An 11,999-nucleotide genomic window follows, 5' to 3' on the forward strand; every position below is an offset into this window, starting at 1 on the left:
TCGGTGGCAGAGAGAGCACCTCCAGTTGGTTGCAATAGTGTGTTGAATGATTGTTTTTGATTCTCTTTATATTTTTGGAGCTCTGAGCTTCTTAGTAGTAGCCTGGGCTGACTATTCTTGAGTCCCTGCTGATTGTTATCGCATGGCCTTGGTTGAGTGTTAGAGTAGGTTGGGCCTCAGCTGTATTTTCTCGAGTGTTTGGCTTGTAATGAACGGTGCATGCCCGGCTTCTGGCCTCATACCCAGCTTTATTCTCTGCACACCAGTCCTGAATAGCTACAGTGCTCAAACCGAATTTTGGCGCGCCCGCTTCCCCGGCAGGCTCCAACCCAGCGCGGCCAGGAGGCTTCCCTGGGGCCAACAGCCCAGGACCCGTCGCTGACCTGTACGGCCCAGCAAGCCAGGACTCCGGAGTGGGGAATTATATAGGCGCAGCCAGCCCACAGCCGGGCTCCGGCTTCAGCCATGGAATAGCTGTAAGTATTTGGCTTTTCTTCTCCCCTCTCCACTCCTCCTCCCCAACCTCATTTGGGCTGGGAGGGAGGGTGTATTGAGAGGATCTTAGGTGGGGCGGGGAATGGGGATGTCCCTTTGAGATAACAAACTGGGTGAGTTTTCCCTTCCCCACCCCGGAGCAAGGATCCTTTAAGAACTCTCTCCAGTGGTCATCCAAGTTGGAAACTCACCCTTGTGGGCCTACACTTCCAGGGGCAGCATCTTAAACCTGTAGCCCCACACAACTCCCCTGGCCTTCTTCACCCTGGGGGTTATAGGTTGGTGAAAGGCACAGGGCAGAAGGGCTGGAGGGTGGGATGAAAGTCCAGGCCCCGTTGTTTCTAAGGTTTTTTTTTTAATGGTGTCCAAGGGCCCTTCGAGTTCTTTAGGCACAGCCTCCAGGAAGCCAAATGCATTTGCTATTTATGATGCTCTGTGGTTCTATAATCTAACTAATACAGGCAATGGAAATTTGCTTAACAAATTTGCATGCTGTTTTCAGATTGTATTGTCCTTCCCTTGCACTCCCGTGTGTGTGAGCATGAATGTGTCTGAGGCCCGCTCACTTACTGTCCCTGTGCCCCTTTCTTCCATTTTAGAGGCAAAACATTCTATTTTCCCCTCCTTTGCCCCCCCAAAAAAGAAAATTCATCAAGATAGGAAAATAACTGGGGTTCCAGGTAATATCTTCAATAAAAATCTAGGCCTCATTGGAGTGAAGTAGACAGATATTATTGGAGAAATTGGGCTGAAGAAGGTGGGAGGGAAACATGGGGAGCCAGAGCCTGGAGGAGAATCACTTCCCATGAAGAAGGCCTTCCAGTCTTGACCCTTGACCTCTGGGTCTACTTTCAATTCCCATCTTAATATCACTAAGTACCATCTAATAAGAAATATTATTATTCAACCAGCAGCAGCATCAATTTAAAAGACCAGCTCTCAACACTTAGGATGCCACTTATCTCCCTATTCTACCTCAAGAAAAAGAGATGTTTGTTCTTGAAAACTTGAGTGTTTTGACTTCTTCATAGACCTGCTCCTAAAAAAAAAAAAAAAAAAATGCCTATTTTTCAGTCCTGTGGTGTCTTAAATCCCAGATGGCACCTCTAGGATCATGGAAGCAAGCAGCCATCACCTGTAGCTTAGAAGGTGCTGGCCAGAAGCTACAGTCCAGCCAACCTCTCCAGTCTCCCTATTCAAGTCAGCATCTCTGACCCGATGTCCCTCACAAATCTGGCTCTCACCAGACTTCTGAAATGGAAGGTTTTTTTTGTTTTTTTATAAGGGGGGGGGGGGGGCAGAGTGCTTACATTCCCTTCTCCCACTCTCCTCTTCTAAGAATGATGACTTTGTCCCACGTCCATCAAGGTGCGGTGTCTCAGAATGACATATTCATGCTAGCAACCACAGCTCATCCCATTGATAATTCCTCTTCCCAAGAATTTCCCAATCCATTCCAATGTATAGCACCTTAAACAATCAATCTGTTCCGATGTATAGTGCACTCACTGATGACCTTAACAATTATGCAATTTTAGGGACCTTTGATTGCAACGGCCTTTACAAATGGATACCACTGAGCAGGTGCTCTTGTTGCCATCTCACTCTGAGGTATTAAAGTCTCTGCCATATATCTCTGCCTTGCCTGGGTGTGTCCATTACATGTATGGGTGCTGAACATACATATAAGGTCACACCCTTCCCCCACCCCCACCACTCAATATTCTTTTCTCTTTGGATTTCCTTTCCAAAATCTTTTCTCCCCACTCAGTTTCAGTCATACCCCTTTTTTTTTTCTCATTTTCTTCCCTCGCCCCCAACATATCTCTTTCCCTTCTTTTCTCCCTCACTTCCTCTCCCTCTCTTTCTCTCTTTCCCTCTCTCCCTCCCTTCCATCTCTCCTCTGTCTCCCTCTCTTCCTCTCCTCATCTCTCCTCGATTTCTCTCTGTCTCTCCTCCATCTCTTTTCTTTCTCTTTCTTCCTCTCCCCTTTTCTCCTTCTTCTCCTTCTTCTCCTTCTTCTTCTTCTTCTTCTTCTTCTTCTTCTTCTTCTTCTTCTTCTTCTTCTTCTTCTTCTTCTTCTTCTTCTTCTTCTTTTCTCTCTCTCTCTCTCTCTCTCTCTCTGTCTCTCTCTCTCTCTCTCTCTCTCTCTCTCTCTCTCTCTCTCTCTCTCTCTCTCTCTCCCTCTTTCCTTTTCTCTGTCCCCATCTCTTCTCTCTTCCTCTCCCCTTTTCTTCTCCCTCTCCCTCTCTCCATCTCTTTCTCTTTCCCTCTCTCTCTCTCCCTTTTCCTCCCATCTTTTTTTCTGTCTTTGCCTCTCTGTTCTGTATCTTCTATTTTGCCTCCACCTACCTCCCTTTTCTCATCACCCTTTTCTTTCTTGAAATGTAATCAAGACTATGGGAAACTGGAAGGAGATCTTGTGCTCAGCCATGTGCCATGGGAGGGTTTGCTGATTTATAAGCACCAAGAGGCAGATCAAGAAAATGACCCTGCTAGGCTTTCTCAGGGAAAACCCTCGAGGAAGGTGCATATGGTCAGGGACTCCTATGGCCTGGAGTAGGGTAATCTCCCCTCTTCAGTTTCCGGAGTCTTACTAGTATTCAATGAGAATCAAACCATGGAAATTTTACAGTTAAAAAATTGAACTTAGTGTTTTAGTGAAAAGAAAACATTTTTTGCCTATAACTGGTGAGCAATTATCCAGATTAGAGCACTAAAACCTGAGCAAATTAAATTAACGACATCACCTGCCTAACATGGGTTTGGATCACTGCCAGTTTCCTAACCTTTTTAACTGAGCTCAAGTTAATTAAACATTTTTTGAATTGTTCAAAGGGGGAGAGGGGAGGGGGAGCAATGAAAAAACTTTCTGTCATCTTCAGTTTAAGAGTAAATTTTCGTCATCCTTAGGAAGACATCAATGAGAACTTGGGCTTCTTCCTATGAAATCACCAAGGGTGTTTTCTGCTGGCAATATTAGCTTAGGGGGTTGAAATATGCTAAATTGCATTACGTTCCTCTTCAGAGTGGAAGAATATAATAGTAGGGTGCAATTCAGAACAATTCTGCAGCTCATGACATGTATTAGGGTTAGATGGAGTGGGGGAAGAATGGACCTCTTATTTTGGCAGAATACCATAATGGAGACCAAGGGAAGAATGTGGTCATTTGATGGCAAAGTCTCTGAAATCTAATTCTAAATCCTGTGAATTTGCCATTGGGTTTGCTCCCCTATCTAATCCTTTACTGGGATTGTGAATCTTAGGGAGAACCAGTCTCTCTCTGGTTCTTAGTCCTTAGGAACTTTCCCAAGGCTGGATGCAAAAGATTCTTTTATTCTGCCTTTACCATATATCCCACAGCTAGTCATTGAATGGGGCCATGCTATGAGTTGGGGATTTCAATGCCCAACCAAGTGACTTGTTGAAATATCTTCTATTCAGTTAGGTGGCATAGTGGATAGAACACTGAGCCAGGAGTCAGGAGGACCCAAGTTCAAATCTGACCTCAGACACTTATTGACTTTGAGCAAGTCACTTAATCCTAATTGCCACCCCCCAAAAATGCACCCTTTTTAAAATTAAATCTGCCCTTGTGTTTTGGCACAAGCATTGCCTCAGTATTTTACATGGCATCCCATTGGGAAGACAGGCAAGGTAGCCAACTATCTAGTAGAAAAGAACTCTGACTCTGTTAAGAGAAATTATGTTAGTTCTTCTTAGGGAAGTAACTTAACCTCTCTGGGTGTCAGTTTCCCCATCTGTAGAATTAGGAGGTTGGACAAGATGACCTCGGAGGTCCTTATATCTATGATCCTATGAAAAGCATTCCCACTTTTGCAGTTGTGGAAACCAAGGCATAGATAGGCAAAGGATGCACAGTCAATAAAAGAAATACCAGGAATCCACCCTGAAGACTCCATGAGGCTTTTGCAGGTCAGAGGAGCAAGGCTGAGTTTAAGAGAATTTCTGATGTTTTTTAATGTTAGCACTAGGAGGTGGGGGCAGGGTGGGGCATAGGGTAGAAATGTGGCTAGAGCAAATTTGTTCTTTGTGGAGAGTATTAGGTGGAAAGGTGGGGACGGTTAACAAAAGTCATGTCAACTAATCCAGCTGCCCATGTGCCCTCCACCCTTTTAACCGAATGAATAATATGTCTTGAGTTTCCCCCTACCCACCATGTGAATCCTGACACATTCATTGCCAGCCTGAGCCCAAGGCTATTAACTGTGTGGAGAACTGCTCGCAACTAATTAAGACTGATTTAGGGGCAGAGGAGGAGAGGCAGTCACAGGATATTGAGGAGAGAAACCATGTGGTTGGGAGCCCTTGTTGTCTCAAATTATTTCAAGTCTTTGTGGAGTCAGATGAGGAGAAGGACCAAACTTTCTTTAATCAGACTGGGCTGGATAGCAGTAGCCAACATCTCTTACCGATTGTTCTCCCCAAAAGGGATGAGGCGGGATACCATGTCTACTCACTTCCCTCTCCTCCAGGTTCCCCATAGAGCCTTATTGCTTCTTTGGGGCATACCATATTAGATGAATGTCTTTTAGAGCCCACCTTCTTTTGGTATTAAATTTTCCTTCCAGAGTAGAGTGGTGAAATCTGGGAGAAACATGGAGCCAGGCAAGTGTGGGAGCAAGAAGGAAAAGAGAGGAACCCTAAAGAATGAACTGAAAACAAAAGACTGAGAGCTATTGCAGGGAGGTCACAAGTCTTAAAACCAAACCACTCATTAACTTTTAGTTCCCTCTGTACAAGGCAGGTAAGTAGTCTGGATTTAAGCAAATGGCCCAAAACAGAGGAGAACAATTAGCAAGTTCAAAGACGATCACTCTGTTTCTGCTACTGTGTCAAAGTCCAGAGAAATTCCTTTTGAACATTGTGAGCTTATCATGAAACACAGCTTTTATGAAATTCAAATATGATAGTGGCTACAAACACATTTTCATTGTTATTTAGACACTTCTGGTTTTAGAAATAGACATATGCAGAAACATAATCAGTGAGTGTCTTTGTTCTTCCTTTATGTAGACACTGAATATAGATCAGAGAGACCCTGATTTACACATATTTCATGGACTATAACTACCTTTCTTTGTCTGTAACACTGAAGACTGCCAGATTTATATAAAACATGGCCTTTCCATCTGGTTAGTAGGAGTGGCCCACATCCCTCCCCCCACCAAATCCAGAGCCAGCCTAGAAAAAAAGTTTCCAACCTCTGAGCTAAAGACTCCTGGAGAATGGGGCTGAAGGGTATTGACGGATCGCAGAGGGTGTACAACTGTTAGTCTGGGGGTCTCTACATGGGGTTGGGGAAAGGATGACCTCAAAATTTGTATAGAAACACAAAAATTTGAGAACTACTGACCCAAATGCTTGATTCCACATATACATGGTGACATGAGGCCCATTTCCCAGATACTTGATGGATTATCTAATAAGCCACTTTTTTGAAAGCTCTGTGTTTAAAGTAGCCCACATGCCAGTAACACTTCTCTCCTCCAACCCCCCACCCTCTCTGTGTGTTCCCATTTTGGGTATGTCTGTCCTCTCCTTTCCAACAGAGCATACCTGGATGTCCAGGCAAGACTGGGCGAAGTTTCTGAGTGGCCCTTTGTTTAGGTGATATCTTCAGACCTGGACACCTCCAGCCTCACTCCCCACCCCCACCCCACTGGAGATGGCTCACTTCGGACTGAGGGTTGAATTCAATCTCATCATCTCATGAATCTGCTGTACTATATAAGACAACAGCTTTTAAAAATGTGTATATAATCCATAATTTTTGTGGGTTTTTTCTTTTTTTCTTGATGGATCCCTTTGTCCCATCCTCACCCCCACACCTTACCTTTTAAATATCTTTGAATCACATTTGGTAGTGTTTTTGACATAGTCTAGTAGCCTCGTCGCTTTAATATGTAGTGAAAAGCTAACCATAGTATAACTGTTATATTAAGGATTTTACTTTCTTTTTAAAAAAAAGTTTTTTGGTTGTGATTTTTGGTTCTGTTCCTGCTTCAAGGATGCTGAGATGGTAATGTGACTCTCAACCTTTTGGTGCCCATTCTGAAATTGTATAACTTTTCAGGTGGAATTTTAGCACACTCTGAAATTTGAAGTCGAGAAGCGCCAGAGAGGGAGTTTGGGCATAAAAGTTTATCATTTGCATTTGTAGAAGCGAGATCATAGCTTAACTAACAGGCTCTTTAGCGATTCATTTTTGTGATGTCTCTTTGTTAACCTAAGTATATCTATTTTCGGCAATAAGGTAAGGACGACAACATTTCGGTCGTCCTTCTTTTCTATAAGTGCTTTTTTCTGTTGAAAGAGGTGATATTATAAGATTTTTTGAAATTGTGAATTCTGGAGAAAAAAAATAATAAGTGCTGTAAATACAATTCCATTAACTACATAGAAACTATTAAGAAAGAGAAAATGAAAAAAAAAAATATTTTTGTGAGGGACTTAGTCCCAGGCAGTTTGATGATTCATGGAAAGAAACTAAAAAGGAAAATAATTTTTTTTAAAGAAAAATAAAAGGTCAATTTTTGAGTTTTAAGGTCTAAGAACAATCAGCTGCCAGGGCTGCCCTTGATGAAGTCAAAAAGAACACATTTTAGCTCTCTTTTGTCAGTACATTAGACCTAAGAATTCTACTAGTGTCACACCAGCATACTCACTGCTCCTTTGTACACAGCTTCCAATGATCAGTCTAGTTGTATTTTTTAATTTAAACTATTAAATACTGCTTTTCCCAAGACTTTGAAAAAGATAGCAATGTTAATATTTAACGTATTTAAAGTTCAAAGCACACCTGTTTGGCTTGGGGGAGGGGGGAGGGCATTTTTTTTAGTCATTTAAAAAATTAGATTGTTTTTATTGTCCAATCATTTCAGCTCCTCCAAGTGTCGCCCAAGACACATCCCTCTTTTCTCCCCTTCCTCTCTCTCTCCCTCCCCCAGTTTGGGGCCCCTGGGCCAGGGATGGCTAGTCCGACATTATTGATACCTATATCCATTATAACTTTCCATTAACAAATTAGGAAAGCAAACTCCTTATTTTTTTTTTTTTGTTTGTTTTTTTTTTGTTTTGTTTTGTTTTTTTAATACCTCAGTGCTGCGAGTATCACCAGAGAGGCTAGGGAAGATTTTTTTGTTTTGTTTTGTTTTGTTTTTAATTTATTGTAGATGTAAACAGAATTAAAACATTTTTAAAAGTATAAACATCACTGCACTGTGACTGGTGGGAAAAACTGACAATTTCCTGTTTGCACATGTTTAATATTTGGCTGTTATAATATATGGTCCTCAGTTGGGGAAAAGATACTTATGATGAAGGATATTTTTTAATTTAATTTTTTTAATATTGGTAAATAGGCCTGCAACAGCAATTTAGAAAAGTACAACTCAGTAGATGGCATTAAACAACAACACCAACAACATACTGTAGTGTGAATATATTTTTTCTTTTTTTAACGTGATATTGACAAGTTTTATTAATATTTTTTTAAATTGTTACGTTTATAAATTTGGTACTCGAGGCACAGCCAGTATGAGACACTGAATGCGACATTTATTATAAAGAGCTGCTGCACTCCTATTTTTATAAATGTTACTAATGAATAGACTAACGTAGGCATTCACTAGGCAGGGTAGCGCAAAGGCATCTTCAAACAAGAGGCGCCATGATGCTGAATGAAAAGGAAGAAAAAAAAAAAGCTTTGGGTTTTTTTTTTCTTTCTTAGTTTTGATAAGTAAACAAAATGAATCATGCTCTTTGTTTTTCCAACATAACATTTTAGGATTGTTGTGGGTTTTGGTTTTGTTTGGGGTTTTGTTTTTTGTTTTTGTTGGGGGGAGGTTCTTTCTTATTTTGGAACAACCAGGTTAAGTAAAAATGCTGGACGCTTTTTAAATATTGAGACTTGATCAAGTAATAACAATAAAAGTAGATGGTTCTTTAAAAAAAAACACAAAAAAACAAAAACCAACAAAAAAAAAAAACAACATAAAAAAGGAAGTCAATTCCCTGTGATTCAATGTCTATGCCAGGGAATTTTTTATTAATATTTTGTCCATGTTGAGGATGTACTGTACTACCATTTGTTTTCTCTTCATTCCCTGTCACCTCATAGATGATTCTTTGTTGACCATTGTCTGTTAATAATGTATAAAATGGCTATCTTGTAAGCGTGCTGTCCTGATACTAGTGTAGTAACTTTTTTTCTCCTCTTTCTTCTAGTACATATTGGTAGGTGTATTGTAATTAAGGTTAAAAAAAAAAATTAGATGTAGTTATTCAGATTTAGGACCAGTAAGGATAGAACTTTCTCTTATTTAAGAAAACAAAATGCTAATTTTGGGGCAGTTTTTTTTTTTTCTTTTTTAAATTGTCTTTTTTAATTTTAAGGTCAATTTTTTTGTTTTGTTTTGTTTTCTTTATTTTTCTTTTCCTTATTTTTCTTTTCTTTTTTTTTTCTGATCTGATGTGGTTTCAACTAACCAAAGGTCTCACAATGTTAAAATGCTGGTAAACTCCCCAGCATTTTGTAGATCCCCACCCCCCCCTTAACTTTGAAGGGGTCTGCCATACTACCTTAAATGCTAATGCTAGATATGCAAAACTGGATTTTTTTAATTTATTTTTTAAAAGAGGGAGGCATGGTATATTAAAATGATTTTACTAAGAGAAAAAATATTTTTTTAAGAATGTTCAGAAGAAATTGATAATCTGTGTGAATATGTTTTAGATGTTTATATACCTTTTGAAGAGACCCAGTAGCCCATAGCACAAATCTTGTGGAATCTGATATGTTTCAATGTGGCTACCTAGGTTAAGGTTCACGTTAGTCCCCCTTGCCCCAATCATCTAGAAGTCCATTTTGAAAGATTTTTGTAAATTATTTTAGCACTGATGTTCAGCCTTGTCTTTGTTTCAATTAAGCTCAATGGTGACCTGGGAACTACCTTTGATGGAGGAGAATACCATTTGGCAATCACTTCTCCTTCTCTCCCAAGTTTGGGAAATAGCCACTTGTGTGACACTCCAGCCTCCAGTTGGGCAAGTCACTTCACCACTTTGGGCCTCAGTTTCCTCAACTGTATAATGGGGGTTGGACTGGATGACCTTTCAGGGCCTTTCCAGCTCTGCCATGCTATGGTTCTATCAGTCTAATTCCATCTGCCCAGGCCCCAAAGAGCACTTTGTCTCCCAATGGAAGGAGCATGGCATTTGCTGGATAGTTCCTGTGCCCCTTTTCCCCTCCCATCCAGAAAGGGCAGTATTGAGAGGACAGAGCTCCTGATCTCTCTAGGAGCATTTTGAAAACATGGACTAACCCAGCCTTCCTCCTCCCCTTGCCCAGAAAACCAGAGCACATGGCTCCCACCCCACCCCACCCCACCACCCATTGGCTTGATTCAAACGAAGCTTGACCTGGCCTTTGCATTTCTATCCTTCATAATGTTCGTTTTAATTTGAACTTTGTAGCTTGGACTTTAAGGTAGCATGGCTCTATTGCTGTCCATTTAATTTCTCATCTTACAGCAATCCACAGCCAGTAAATGTTACACACATCTTATTAGACTAGTTCAATCATTGGGTAATTGTTGGTTCTAATGACCTGAAAGGTGTTCAGTTTTGTTGTTTTTCTTTTCTTTTTTTTTTCTTTTTTTGGTTTTGATTTTGGTTTGGTTTTGTTGTTTTTCTTTTCTTTTTCTCTCTCTTCTTTTTTTTTTTTTTTGTTCTATTTTTATTTTCTGGCTAGGAAAAAAAAAAATTACCAACCTATTTTGATCTTTAGTGCAAGCGAGGGCTAGGGACTTAGCCTCCACCTCCACCAACCACACTGTTTCATTCTGCCATTCACTTACTTACTGCAGCATAATCAAGAATAAAGCAATATAGTTTACTACATTTTTATTGAAGGTCAGCCATGCTTTCTGTATTATATTGCATATGAAATTGTTTACAAAAAAAAAAAAAAGAACACTAACTCATACTTATCTTTAGTCTATTGGAAATGGCACGCAGGGACAGAGGGAATTTGAGGGGGGGAGAGAGAATATTTTTCTTGAATGTGCTTCATATTTTCCCAAGGAAGGGGATAGTAAGGGATCTGTGTGGGAGCAAAAGGGAAGGAGAAGCAGGCACATCGGAGAAAGATAAACACTGGCGGGTCCTCCTATCCTCATCCTACTGGCATGAAATACGCAGAACTCAGCTCAGCCCATCTCTTGGGCACAGACACTACATGAGGAGATCTTCTGTAAGTTAAGCAATACTTTAATACTGTAATAAGTTTGTTTGTTTGTTTTTTTTTAACCAAATAAACACACACACACACACACACACACACACACACACACACACACACACACCACCCCATTGGCAGAGGGGCCCTTCATCAAAGCCTTTTGGCCAAAAGCTACCAAAACAATCAAAATAGATTTGTCTTTGACAGAATTTCATTTCAGATCTGGGGAGCCGGGTCAGGTAGGGGTAGGAGCAGGGTGGGGGCCAGGCTGGACAGACAAAAAAAAAAAAAAAAAAAAGCATCAGAGGCCTCTCCCAGCGGCTCTCTGTCACTGTATTCTGTACATACTGTCCCATCCCGTGTGGAATCTGTGAGTGTCATACTGAGTACGGTGGGCCCGCAAGCCCACTCTTCATGGTGTATTGTAATGTCGTAATTCCATGTGTACTAGGATGCAAGTTGAAGCATTTCATGTGGACATCAATGTATCTAAATAAAACTTTCCCCAGCACTGTGGCTGACCTCACCCTTACTTTTATACTTTAGTATGAAACTGATGAGAACTTTGGTAGTGAGTATTTTTTTTATATATATACATATATATGTATCTATATATATATATATCAAGCATCTTTCAGGTCTTTGTGTGTGGCTTACTTAAAGCCCTGTTGTAAAAACTACTATGTGGATGGCAGTCTCTCACATCTCAGATGTGGAAAGTATAATTTTATATTTGTATTTTCAAATAAATAAGTTTGTGAAAGGTTTCCATCCTCTACTGTGGTCCAGAAATCAATGTGTTTGTCTGACAAAAAAATAAAATAAAATAAACTGTTTTGAACAGAGGTGTTTGGTGCTTTTTTTGTTTGTTTGTTTTTGTTTGTTTGTTTTTTTTTTTCCTTTCCAAGGCAGCTAATTCTATCTCTGAGGCTTTGAGGGAGGAGGGATTGGAAGAGAGGGAGGGAGGAAGGTGAACCAAATCCACTTGTTCCTTTTCCACCTTTTTGGACATTCTGGGTCACTGTGAGCCTGAATAAAGAAGAGGCCTGTTCCTGCTCTCAAGAAACTTCCATTCTAATGAAGGAGATAAAGGTCTTATACTTGATTTTAGGAAATTAACTTTAGAAGTACAAATTGGGGACCTCCATGGTTAGAGAGCAGCATGTCTGAAAAAGATCCAATGAGCTTTAAGTTCAACAGGACCAATAATGAAGCATGGTGGCCAAAAAAGATAATAC

General features: G+C 40.5%; 1 protein-coding gene across 1 annotated transcript in view; it reads left to right on the forward strand.

The window, feature by feature from the left end:
- Positions 1-11,602, forward strand: part of MSI2 (musashi RNA binding protein 2) — a 522,649-nt gene extending 511,047 nt beyond the window's left edge. Inside the window, 4 exon segments of the mRNA XM_074261866.1 lie at positions 267-289; positions 291-476; positions 2,034-2,106; positions 6,071-11,602. Of these exon segments, the coding sequence (XP_074117967.1) occupies positions 267-289; positions 291-476; positions 2,034-2,075 (251 nt within the window). The 3' untranslated portion in view covers positions 2,076-2,106; positions 6,071-11,602.
- Positions 11,603-11,999: the final 397 nt, after the last annotated feature.

Source organism: Sminthopsis crassicaudata, chromosome 4 (genome assembly GCF_048593235.1).
Source record: "Sminthopsis crassicaudata isolate SCR6 chromosome 4, ASM4859323v1, whole genome shotgun sequence".
Lineage (NCBI taxonomy): Eukaryota > Metazoa > Chordata > Mammalia > Dasyuromorphia > Dasyuridae > Sminthopsis > Sminthopsis crassicaudata.